The sequence below is a fragment of the Hypomesus nipponensis genome, chromosome 2 (genome assembly GCF_054491055.1).
Source record: "Hypomesus nipponensis isolate SF chromosome 2, ASM5449105v1, whole genome shotgun sequence".
In the NCBI taxonomy this organism is placed as follows: Eukaryota; Metazoa; Chordata; class Actinopteri; order Osmeriformes; family Osmeridae; genus Hypomesus; species Hypomesus nipponensis.
In genome coordinates, this window is record NC_140362.1 from 10,845,203 (window position 1) to 10,857,810 (window position 12,608).

At 40.8% G+C, this 12,608-nt stretch overlaps 1 protein-coding gene and 2 long non-coding RNA genes across 4 annotated transcripts; 2 read left to right on the forward strand and 1 right to left on the reverse strand.

The window, feature by feature from the left end:
- Nucleotides 1-578: 578 nt before the first annotated feature.
- Nucleotides 579-5,138, forward strand: LOC146300730 (uncharacterized). 2 transcript variants are annotated; one of them, XR_014766609.1, is made up of 3 exons: nt 579-678; nt 3,537-3,690; nt 3,971-5,138. It is a non-coding gene; the product is annotated as an uncharacterized LOC146300730 (long non-coding RNA). The 2 variants fall into 2 exon arrangements; XR_014766613.1 differs by having other exon boundaries at nt 586-678; nt 3,640-3,690.
- A 1,020-nt stretch (nt 5,139-6,158) lies between these two features.
- On the reverse strand, nt 6,159-7,512 carry LOC146300731 (telethonin). The gene is made up of 2 exons (XM_084705334.1): nt 7,275-7,512; nt 6,159-6,991 (listed from the first exon to the last, which is right to left on the reverse strand). The coding sequence occupies exons 1-2, from the start codon at nt 7,406-7,408 to the stop codon at nt 6,583-6,585; spliced, it is 543 nt and encodes a 180-aa protein (XP_084561460.1). The 5' UTR covers nt 7,409-7,512; the 3' UTR covers nt 6,159-6,582.
- On the forward strand, nt 7,267-8,868 carry LOC146300732 (uncharacterized). The gene is made up of 3 exons (XR_014766614.1): nt 7,267-7,378; nt 7,559-7,678; nt 8,058-8,868. It is a non-coding gene; the product is annotated as an uncharacterized LOC146300732 (long non-coding RNA).
- Nucleotides 8,869-12,608: the final 3,740 nt, after the last annotated feature.

Below are 12,608 nucleotides of genomic sequence, written 5' to 3' on the forward strand. Positions count from 1 at the left end.
TTTCGGTTTCACTTTCATCACCAGTTTTTCTCTTTTTTTGTCTGCCATCCGGGTTTTCCTACACCCGTTATGTAGCCAGATCCCCACCCCTCGCCCCGTTGCTTGAAGCAACGGCCCCGGTGGATGTAGGTGGTGTTGCATTTAGGTTCCCGACTCTTCCGGTCGTTTTTATTCTATTAACTCCAGTCAACATTTACAAAACTATCTCCCCCAATAATTTTTGTTCGATTCTCGCACCTGGCTCATACTACTAGCTTTTTTTCATAGAATAATTGTTCCTGATTTTTGCTAAGTTGGAAACCAATACGAAATGGGTAAACTAGCACACCATTTATTTGCCTACGTCAATAAAAGTTGCCTGCAAATGTGCTCGCGGGTACTAACAGGCAGTAGCGGAGCCAGAGGGGTGTCCGGGGTGGCATTGGACACCCCTGACATCTGATTGGCCACCCCGGGTGCCACCCCAAAATGTAATTCGCTATTGGAAATTTGATGCTGATTGACATCTCATTTGACCTCATTAGAGAGAGGCATTTATTTTGCTGCGTTGCGGTGCATTATTCAAATCGAAGAGAGACTGTTGCCAGATACAGAAGAATAAGAACAGCCAGCAGAATAGAGAATATTTCCACAGCTTCACAAGCTCTTTTCGCGATTGACAAAGGCATAATATTTGAAGTAAGTTTTAAGGTTTGGATTGGGTTTAAGTTTCCAGATTTTTTTTTACGAATGTTAATTTGCCTAGCTGTGTAAGTTAATGTTAGAACTTCGACTCCAATAACAGACAAACTAAGACAGTCAGTAGGCTTTACAGAGACATGCTAAAGTATTGTAAGTAGGTGTTGTAAGTTTTTACAATTCATATTTCAGCTAAACAGTACATGTAAATCAGCATCTGAATTAAAATGTGACGAGAAATGGGCAGTGTAGTTGCTAAGAATGTGCTTATTTTATTGATGAAGCGGCTAATTTGTAAATTTGCTCCGACTTTTCGATAACCTAGCGAGCATTGCAGTGCAGCGCCATCTACTGTTCTAGCGGTGAATAGCTTTCAGCACGCAGAGCCGTCGGAGTAGTATAAATTCAACCAATCCGTCCGACTCTGTGCGTGCGTCTGTCCGTTAACGGAGACACAGAAGTATAAATCGGCCTTAACGGTATACAAACGTTTTGTGTGGAGAAGAGAAGAAAGGTTAAGAAAGGTTAAGAAAGTTATGGCTAATGGTGGAAAGCATAAATTACTGTAAAGATTCACAAATTCTTAAATGTCTAGCTTCAGTCGACAGGGGAACAAGGTTTGTGATATAAATTAAGGTAGTTTGAGCAATTTGAAATGTGTATGTATGGAACGTAAAAGTAGCTTACTCTAGTTATATTGACTCTATGTCAAAAGCCCCTCGAGACGAGCTTTTGTGTGTGTTCGCGCGTCTATGTTGCTTAGCAACTAACGTAGGGGAGACTGGGGATGGTTGCAACACTTTTTGCATTTCTCTCAGTTACTCAGAGACTATTTGCACTACGAGACCAACCAAATGTGTATATATTAAACTTGCATCTGTTTGCTAATTACCCATACCATTTAAAGATGATTACATATGACATATGTTCACAGTATTTATTTGAATGGAAGAAGCCAGATGTTGCAACTGACCCCAACCCAGGGGGCTGTTGCAACACAAGTCAGGGACAGTTGCAACATGTTAAAAATACCTTAAATTTCACTAGTTAACTTAAAGGTGACATGACATGCTGTTTTTGGATGCTTTTATATAGGCCTTAGTGGTCCCCTAATACTGTATCTGAAGTCTCCTTCTCGAAATTCAGCCATGGTGCAGAATTATAGCTACTACAAGTAGTCCCACAATCAGCTTTCCTCAGAACGCGCTGTTTCTGTGTCTGTAGCTTTAAATGCTAATGAGGAGGAGAGGGGCGGCAACATGCGCTAATGTTTACAACGGATGTATCGCAATGGCTCGTAGCCCCCGTTGCTGTAAGATGCCTCGAATTTAGCCATTGTCATCTGATCACCCTGGTTTGCAGAGATGCACACTCATTCATTTCAATGTGGAGAAAGGCGGGTATCGCGAGCCATAACACCAACAGCAGAACGGTTATCCAAATAACAAAGAAGTGTACAACACTGGCGTTACAGCGTTTGTATTCACACACACACTTGATGCCATTTATCTTTAGCAACACTGTTGCCAACAGTCTCAGTTGTTAGCTGCAGAGCTAATGTTACAGCCACATTCTAAGGGTAGCAAGCTAGGTAACCATATACAGTAAAGCAACAAAATGATATAGCTTTAGTTAACTTACTTGTCCAAGTTTTGTAGCTTGACCAAGGAGATTTAGTAATTATCCAGAATTTAATTTCAGCAAGGCCAGCTTTGTGTTGGCTCAAGTTCAGGAAACAGTAGTGGCTGAAATGTTTGGCGCAGACAGGCAATAGGCTACTTTGGGAAGTTGTGTAGGCGCATTTCCAGCGAAAATAAAATTGAGATATTGGTTGTGCAGAGGCTCGGATGAAGGAATTAAATAAAGATTTGAGCTTGCATTTGTACATCCACGCACTGAGCAACTGTTGTGCTTCGTTTGTTTGCTCGCCATGATGTCTCTCCAGGAAAAACCGATATCGCACTTGCCCTTGCACGGTGGTACTGTAGCTCTGTTTCTCATGGGCGGGCCAGATGATCTGGGCGGGCAAAGCATATGAGAGGGGAGGTAACCTTTCTCGTATCTACGTCACTTGGAGGAGATTTTCAAACAGAGCGTTTGAGCCTTCATTTTGTCAAAGATGGAGAAGAACACCCAGGGCTTTGTTTAGACCTATCGAAAATTCTAGCCACTGGGGGACCAAAGGCAGGCTAGGGGAACTCATATTAATGTTAAATAACCTCATAAAATTACGTTTTCATGTCATGTCACCTTTAAGCTTTTTGTCTCAATGAGCATAGAAATCTGGAAATATTAACTAATTTACTTTAATATTAAAGTATTATTTATTTATACAATAATATTATTGTATTTTATTTAGTAATATTGATCACATAAGTTATTGAGTTTTGTTTGTTTATGTGTAGAACATAGGCCTACATAGATTCAGTGCAGGTGTTACAGATGCTATTCAATATCTCCATATTTCAGTGTCAGACAGGAAGAATTGAACAATTTGCAATCTGATGCTTGTTGCAAAATATTGACGTGTTCATGTTGAAAAATACTGTTGTGTGGTCTGTTTTGATATGGATGCTTAGGTTGCTTGTTGCAACCGTCCCCAACCCTATCAGCCATGACAGAACATCATGTGCCAGCTAGACACACTGACCTTGACACATGCTAACCATCTCACTTAGAAGTCAACAAAACAATAATTCAAACTAAGTACGTTTTCATTAATTCATACAAAAGGTCAGGACAGTATGACAAAAATACAGCTCATTAAAAATTTTACTTTCATACTACCAAAACAAGTTTTGTTCAATGAATGCAGCAGCAGATGTTGAATATGTGTTCTGTCTTCTTGGTGGGGGGAGGGGTCTAACTGTGCCTGTGCAGTATGAGTGTCATCACTCTAGCATGTTTCTGATTGGAGGAATAAGACTTGTTTCAACTGTCCCTTGTTGCGACTGTCCCCAGTCTCCCCTACCGTGGCCGAGACTGTTTAACACAAGGGGAAACGATACGTAGGTAGGTAGGTACTGGTTGAAATGCGTGTGTCTCACAGTCAATGCGTCATGCTTGAGAACCCTGCAATGAGTTTATTATTTTGTTGAGAAGACTACAATAAAAAATCTTATAGTGAGAGATATGTAGAATTCCACCTGCCAAAGTGGCTTGTACGAGTGACTGCTTTACCCGCCAAAGCGGGTAAAATAATTCTACCTACATTTGGCGGGTGGGCGGGTGCTATGTCCTGCCCTACATGGGGGCATCTTAATACTTGCCCACTTGTCCTTCCATATCCCAGAGCCAACAGCTCATGGAGGAACACAAGCAGCTGCAGCAAGAAAGGGAGTTTCTGGATCAAGAGAAGAGGAAGGTTCTGGAGTCGGGTGCTGCCGGGGATGTTTTGCACCACTCCTTGGACCGGTAAAGCTAATGGCACAGGCGTGCGTCGGCCACGCTGAAGGAGCTAGAGGGAGAGCTGGTGGAAAGGCAGAGCTCCTACTGCAGCCTCATCCTGCCCAGGGAGCAGAGGCTGGAGATGGAAAGGAACCTCCTGATATTGGTTCTTGATGCCTAAGAGTGGAACTACTTGACAATTACTCTTTAACATGTTATCATGAATAAGAAATGGATTATAGCCGTGAGTTATCTTAATCTGTTATTATATTATTTATTGGCTTTATATCTTGCATTGTGTATGAAAGGATGGGTGTCACCCTGCCCCTACCTCTCATATGCTAAAGTCTGGAGTTTCTGGACAGATTCTCTACTTGATGGCTCTCACACCCCAATGTGTAAAAATTCGGTCTGATTGGTCGTCCTTGTGTATAAAGGGAATGGCAGAGTATTGTTCTGTGGATTCTTCATCTCCAGAGACATTCTCCTCAGTTCTCCCTTGTAGGCTACTCCTTGCTCACCTCTTGCTTACACTGACTTGCCTACATTTCAGTGACGTGCCGTGAGGTTCGTGGCTGGGGAGGCAGACTCTTTTAAAGTCAGATTTACAAATAGGCCTACATTAATTGAACAGAACAGCATCAATTCACCATTCAACTGTCTACTTGCACATTGACTAATGGTTATGTTTCATATCCCATATCAGCATTCTTTACACACACATATTTGGCCAAAGAAAAGTGTTACATTTATAGAGGCTCAGAGAGAGCGCATTTGCTCCGCATCCTCTGTGTTCTTAATTTGCCATCACAATTCCACAATTCATACTCATTCAATAGAAATGAAAGTATATACAGTCCAAAACAACAAGACAAATGTTGTTTTATTCTTTAAAATAACATTTTTTTTTCTTATCTGGTTTTATATAATTTTGTTATCTTTTTTCCCGCTGTTTGAAGCAAATCTTTTAGCTCCGGGCATCGATCTTCCATGATTTAGCGTTATCACTTCCAGTTTTGATTGAAAGTCCAGTTTTGAAAAATGTTAAGCTTATAAATAGGCTATGCAAGACTATAAAAATGCAAGATTATATATATATAATCTTATAATCAGTCAGGGCAAAATAATACAAATAAACGATAGGGTTCACTTTTTCTATTTGACCTTTTTAGCTAGAAACAACCATACCAGAGAATGTCTTATATATATATATATATATATATATATACAGAAAACAGTATATATATATACTTTTAAATATATATATTAGACATTCTGTGGTATGGTATATATACTTTTAAATTCAGTCTCGTCACATTACGTGACTGTTCGGTGCCAATGCTAGCTCGCTAGCCCAGCCTACAAACCACTGGTTAAGTGACTTAACTATTAACAATTCAGTATTTTTACACAAATGTTCTGTAAAAGTGGTGAGTAGGTAAGAGGTAACTATTTTTATTTTTACACGTTTGCCTTTTAATTGATTTCATTTATTTGCAATGTGTTATTCAATGTTTATATCATTTTAACCTTACTTTGACCATTCTTGCTCTGATTTAACCCATAGAGTCAAATAACGGTAACTATATTGTTTTGGCATAATTTGGTTCATGCTAATACACTGTTCAGTTTCCATCTTCCTTCAAACCACAGGGGAATTCGTTTAGGTTGTTTGGCCAATATTTAACCCCCTACATGTAGCCTACATGTGTGCTTCATGAATGTGTGTAGGTGGTGATTCAGTTTCTCGTTTAATCTTGTCCATATTATCAAATGTATCATAATTATAAAAGGTAAAATGCATCCTGGATCCACACTCTTGATTTTGTAAACACAAGATCCAAACTTGACCACGGGTAAACCTGTGGAGCTCAACCAAACAGCTACATTGTTTAGCAGCAGCACTAATCTATGGTTTGTTTAAACTCTACACCTCCTAAGCCAGATAGAATAGCTGGTACCAAGCTTGAATTAAGAGTTAGATTTGTCTTTGTAAATGTAAAAATATACCCACAATTGTGTGTAAATAGTATGTCAATGCACCATCAAAAATACATTTGGAGACCATCCTGTACGATCCTGTGAATAAAGCCTTTGTGTGGATTTACTGTTTATTAGCTTTTGTCTTCCTGATTAGCTTGACCAGTTAACATTTCACACTAGCCTATGGGTTGTATATACAGTACAATCACAGACATTATAAACCTGAAGTGCAGTAGTTTATGTGTTTCACCAGTAGATGGCGAGACAAGCACAGCCCTCTAAAGACTTTTTGATAGTGGCCTTTTGTGTTCATTCTGTTTTCTGTGTCTAATTTAGAATGATAGTTTTGACAAAAGTTATCAGAGCAAACATGGTAAATATCTATGGTACTGTTTCATACTGGAGAGATCAAAAGAAGACTTTACATGGGAACTTCGAAGTTTGTCAGTGTTTTTTTCCTTCCGGATTTTCATATGCTTGATATGCTGATTTACTGTAGCCCATGCATCAAAGTTAAACAGTCCATCATCCCTCTCATCTCTGAAAGTACAGGGAGGACTGCCGCGGTGGGGAGATGAGGCAGGAGGCTCTGAAGTTGACGCGGATGGGAGGGCTGACCCTCGGCAGGTCCTTGGTAATGAGGGAGACCTCCTGCTTGTCTAAACACACTCCGTTACTCTTCAGGTCCATGATGGACTTAAGCTGCTGCTGGAGATTTGTGGAGGAGGGGGACCGACAAGAGGCCTTGGGAAGAGTCGTCTGGCTGGGGTTGAGGGGAGGGTCAGGGACGGTGCTCCTGTGGGGGAGCTGGTGTTTGGTTATGGTTCCTCCCTGTCTGCCAAGCCAGAGAGACTGGTCTGGGCTCCTGCAGAGCAGAAGGTGGGCCACCTGCTTCTGCTCATAGCTCTCCCTGCGTGAGGTGTCCTTCTCAGACACAGTTGTCCTGGAAATAAAGAAAACTAAATGAGCTGCATGAGTTTGTCACCACTGCAGACTGTTGTCTTATAATTTTAGACCCATCAAATGTCTATGAAGTTTCCTTTCTTAATCTATCTCTATTATCAAGACATGGTGATGGCTGTGTATAGTTAGCAATATAAAGTGAAATTTACTATGCTGATGATATCTGAAAACAAGTTGTGTTCTTTCAATTAATGTTTTTCTTCTACTTTATATAAATTGAATATGCAAAGTAATTACTGTATTCTTCATAACAGAGTACTTACTCTTCCCATGGTCTAGTTTCCAGCACCAGGTCTAGCCAGGAGGCTTCATAAGACTCCCTTTGTCTTTCGTTAGAATCACTTACATCGCTGTGACTGTTCACAAGGTAGCAGCTCCCCCGGTTTAAACAATGCATGTTGTGTATATAGGTACAGTCGGATAGTCTGTACTACTAAACCTATATAGACTCTAGCTATGAATGAAGGATCTGTTTGTGTCTGAGAGCCTGTTGCTCACCAACCTTTTAAATAATGTCCAGTGCTATTTCCATCCCACTTTATCACAGCTAGGAGAATGTGTCCAAAGGGGAGTGCTGCAGGATGGTTTACATTTGTGAGGAACGAGGAGAGTGACGAATCCGACATCTATTCCGATGAGATGTAATCACACAGCGCCCCACCAAAAGGTTAGCTGCCTCATCATTCTCAACTTTCTCTTGCATCACTGAGAAATGCCTTAGTTGGAACATCACCGAAGGGAACATTTTTCCCAGGTTAGTGTCGTCAGTGTACAGAGCGTGGTATGTCATACCATGTATACCAATGCATAACGTATCAAATGAATCCTGGCAACAAGTGCATGACATAGTACACGTTATTCAGGAGGAAAATCCAATGTCAAAAGTGTCTGCCACTATACAAAGAACGTTTAACCTTCACACCTTCTGTACGTGTCCATCAGACTCTCACCATATCTTAGTTTTCAAATAATTGTGATACATTTATAGACCTATTGTAAGTGGTGACATCTTAGAGTGATGCTTGGAACCATTTGTTCTGTTTCAGATGCCATTTGGGTTCAATGCTTCTTGGAAAAGTAAAACTATTAATGTGCAGTCGCTCAAGGAAAACCAGGAAAATATTTACAAAGGCTATTGTATTCTGCTAGTAGATTTTGCAGTTGCTCTCCTGTCTTGTGGACAGACAGGAGAGACAGGGAACCTGTCACCATCTCTACTATGATGATGTGAGGTATGCACCATGGCAATGTAATCACATGACACTGTACTGTAGATTTGGATATGGATGGATGGACCTGTCCTCACATTGTTTTCTTATAGTGCTGTTGGCATGAAATATATTTTACCCTGAACTTAACAGAAGTCAGACAAAACATTAGTCATTAACAATAATAATGAAATCATTAATGTGCCTTAATAAGCATGTCACAAAACCAGTTGTTAATACTTACCAAATATACTAATTATCTAGAAATATTTATCTATGGAAAATACAAATATTATGAAATGATTACAGATGTTGCTAGAAACATGCCGTGTGTCAGAACAAGTTTTTGTGCCTTAAAAAGGTGTTACAGTGTCACAAATCCCATGATGGGACCCAAATGCAGACCGGGACTGGTAGGTGGTGAAAAAAGGTATTTATTAGTGACAGGTGAGTACAAGTGATGGTGGTAACAAACGTGCAGGTCGATGGTGAGGGTGGCTAGACATTGATAAAACACGACTGATGGGCCAAAAGACAACCTAATGCTAATGATCTAACTGCCCCTTTAAGATGGAGGAACGTCAGGCGTTGGATGGGGGGTTCCTGAGGGTCGTTCTGTTCAAAGTACAGGAATTAAGTTTCAAGCTGAGGGCCAAGTCCACATGCACGTAGTAAAAAGACACCGAGTCAACCTCTGTAGCTACACACCAACCATCCTCCACTGAAACAGGAGCCTCCGACAGACTATGTGATGAGTGCCTCAAGCTTTAATGATGGATGCAATGATAGAAGACAGTTGAGATGAACATCTTCCCCAGCCCACATTCTTCCTCTGTATGAACCATCAACTATGGATAGATAATATACAAAGAACATAGCAAACTTGTATTTAAACTTAATAATATCCACTGCAATAATGTTTTAGCCCAAAAAATCCTCATCCAATTGAATATGATAAATTATTGAGAAATATCATCACACTATGATGATGTTTTAATGTGACATATAGTATATCATATATATGACTTTCAATATAATGTATAATTTTTCTTTGCTTTGTTTTGTATATGTACCAAGACAAAACATATTGCTCTGTAGGTATGGTGTGAAGCCAGGATATAGAGCTTGAGAATCCGGAGAAAGGGGTTTCTGCATTCATAGAGAGGGGTAATATAGACCCACGGAGGGGTTGTGGACAAGACAGGGGTGTCAAGCTGCAAGGTTGCCAAAGGGGCTCTTGGATGATTAGGAGAAAAACATTATATCAAAACTTTTATACATTGTTATGTATAAAAGCAATTTACTCTATCCCAGATAGTTTGTCACTGAACAAATCAAATTTTCTTTCTCCATGGAAATAAAAATACAACCCCTACTGGTCAGCCTTTATGTGATATCTGGATCTATCTTTCTATCCCATTATCCTTTTTTGATTTGCTGTGTCTGTCAGGGGAGCAGCCGTTTGAAGACACTAACCCTTTCAAGCTGGCTCTATGGATTGTCTTGATAACCACCTTCACTGTTAGAATACATTCTGGAAAACTGCTGGCTGCTGTTGGGAACTTCATTCATCCTTGTCAGGGTAGTATTACACTTATGCTGCCCTCTGCTGACGAAAGACAACCTAACCCTGCGTGAAGTACAAAAGTAATGAGTTTTGTCATTGTACAAAATAACTTTTCATATTTGTCAAAGTCTAAGTTTCATCAATTACTGAAAATATCTTCAGCATTTTTAAGTAAAAAAGTTCACAATGTAAAAAGGTGATAGGGATAAAAGCCATTGCAGCCAAAATTAAAGGTACAGGATTGTTTCAGTAAAAATTGCCACCTTTAAACATGGTGTATAAGTTGCTGAGGCCCTATGAGAGTTGTTTATATTTGAATTTAGTTTATAATTTTACCTTGCAGCTTTAATAGTTATTTCATGATGATGTGGCAGCCACAACAGAACAGCTTAGCCAGGCCAGAGGCCAGTCTGGAGCCTAGAGAATGTCTCTGGGGAGCCCCACTTACAGGAGCAGCTTTCTCTGGTGAAACACATTACAGTTTTTCTCCATTGGTTTGGCTCATTTCACGAAACAGAAATGGCATTTTCATAACAACACGTGCCGACCTCCAAACCACTGGGCACTTGTTCACTACAGATTGGAATTTTTCATTCCTTTAATCAAATTACAATTGTATTGGCACATCCTTGTAAATGACAAGTGCAATTGCCTACAGTTTGCACACATTTCAAATGATTTAGCACGTCTTTGAAATGGTTAGGTATAATTGCCTAGCCTGGCTGCCAGCCCAACTTATCCGCGCCCACAAAAAAATTGGGTCGGGAAGTTGGGTCTGGAGGGTCTCGTATTGGGAACAACTACATAAATCCAGGATCGGGACGGACCAATGAAATTGCCAGGGCGGGCTTTATACGATGATGGACAGATGATCAACAGTAACGTAATCAACAACGTCACAAAAGAGCCCTTGGGTTGAATTCGTTTTCAACAAACAACATATTACGTTGCTCTGATTGGTTGTAGGTCTATCCAATTGAGCGAAAAGGCATTTGTTTTACGAGTTCGGTTGAAACACGCCCCGTAGTCACAGCCCAACGGAGAGTTTTCAGACTCATATTCTGACTAGAATTATGAGTATGACAACGTCAGGCTAATAATTGCCTTCAATTAGGCCAATTATCAATTGAAAATATCTTGCTGGTCTAAACTGACTGTTGCTTCTCAGTCAAGTGGTTGTTCTCTGCAAAACATATTGTCATAATTTCCTGGTGTACATCATCACCTGCATAATAGTTCACTCCACTGTCAAAATCTTTCAGGCACATAATACCATGAAAAACATCATGGTATATACTGTAATATGGATCTCTTGGATGATCTGCTTAATTGTCACGTGCAATTAGAACTTTACTAAACAAGTGGGAGCGTCACACATCCGATCACCAATCACACAGTAAGTTCAGTTAGCTGATGGGCGCTATCCAGGAGTATAAATGCTTCCATCAAATATGTAGAGCTTGACCAAATTCAGTACAATTCATGAACATGGAAGCACCTGGCCAGGGAAACAACCAAGAACAACTGCCTGCTCGAGGAAGAGGAGGAAAAAGAAGAGGAGCAAGGGTATGTGGTGGTGGAGTAGGGGGAAGAGGCCGAGGAGGACGAAGGCATCATGCTGTGGCCGATGAAATTCGGGCTACACTTGTGGACCATGTGGTCAACCTTGGCCTCACAATGGCAGAGGCAGGTGATTGAGTTCAGCCTAATGTGCCACGCTCTACAGGGTCCTCTATCATCCAAACATTCCGCAGGGAAAACAGGTATGTGCTCAGTCTACCATGGAATTATTGATGGTAGTTACTGTAACTGTAGTATTAGAATGTATATGTAATTAAAGTCAAAGTAAAACAACTAATTACAAATTATAATAGTCTATTTGTGAATTCTGATGTTTAGGACTGGGCGATAACCTGGTGTGGGTGGCAGAAAAGCAATTCTCAACCAACAGCAAGAACAAGAAATCTGCAACATTGTCATGGCAAACAATGCTATCACACTGAGAGAATCCGGACCATAATCTTAGAGGACAATGCTGGCATCTTCCAGGACGTAAACGCTGTCAGCATCTCGACAATTGACAGGGTCCTGAATCGAAATCAGATGAATATGAAGCAACTGTACAGAGTACCATTTGAGAGGAACTAAGAGAACGAAGGAGCTGCGCTACCAGTATGTACAGGTAAAGAAGTGGTGTGCACTACGCCTAGTATATTGTGCAGTCAGTGTTGTGCATTGTATATTATTACGTAGTACCAGTTAGCAATGTAGCATAGAGCCCAGTTACAGTATTGAACTTGCAGAGAACACAGAACATTTCCATGTAATTTGTTGTATGATTCTACTGCTTACATAACCATTTTGTTTACTGTTTTGTAGAGAATAATGGAACTGGAGGCGAATGAGACCCCTCACACCCTCATTTTTGTGGATGAAGCTGGCTTCAACCTGGCCAAAGGAAGACGGCGTGGCTGTAATATCGTTGGCCACCGGGCAACGGTGAATGTCCCAGGCCAGCGCGGGGGCAACATCACCATGTGTGCTGCCATTTCGTAGAATGGTGTAGTCACCCACATTCCCAGTTTTGGCCCATAAAATACACAGAAGCTCCTGGTGTTCTTGGACCGACTGCACTCCGATCTTATCCCTCTAAATGAGAGGGGTTTGGTAGGGCCTCACTTGCCTACATTTGTCATTGTGTGGGACAATGTAAGCTTTCACCGTGGCCATCCAAGAATGGTGATGGGGCTCTTATCACCCTACTCCCCACTCCTCAATCCTATCAAGGAGTGTTTTTTCTGCGTGGAGGTGGGGGGGTCTAT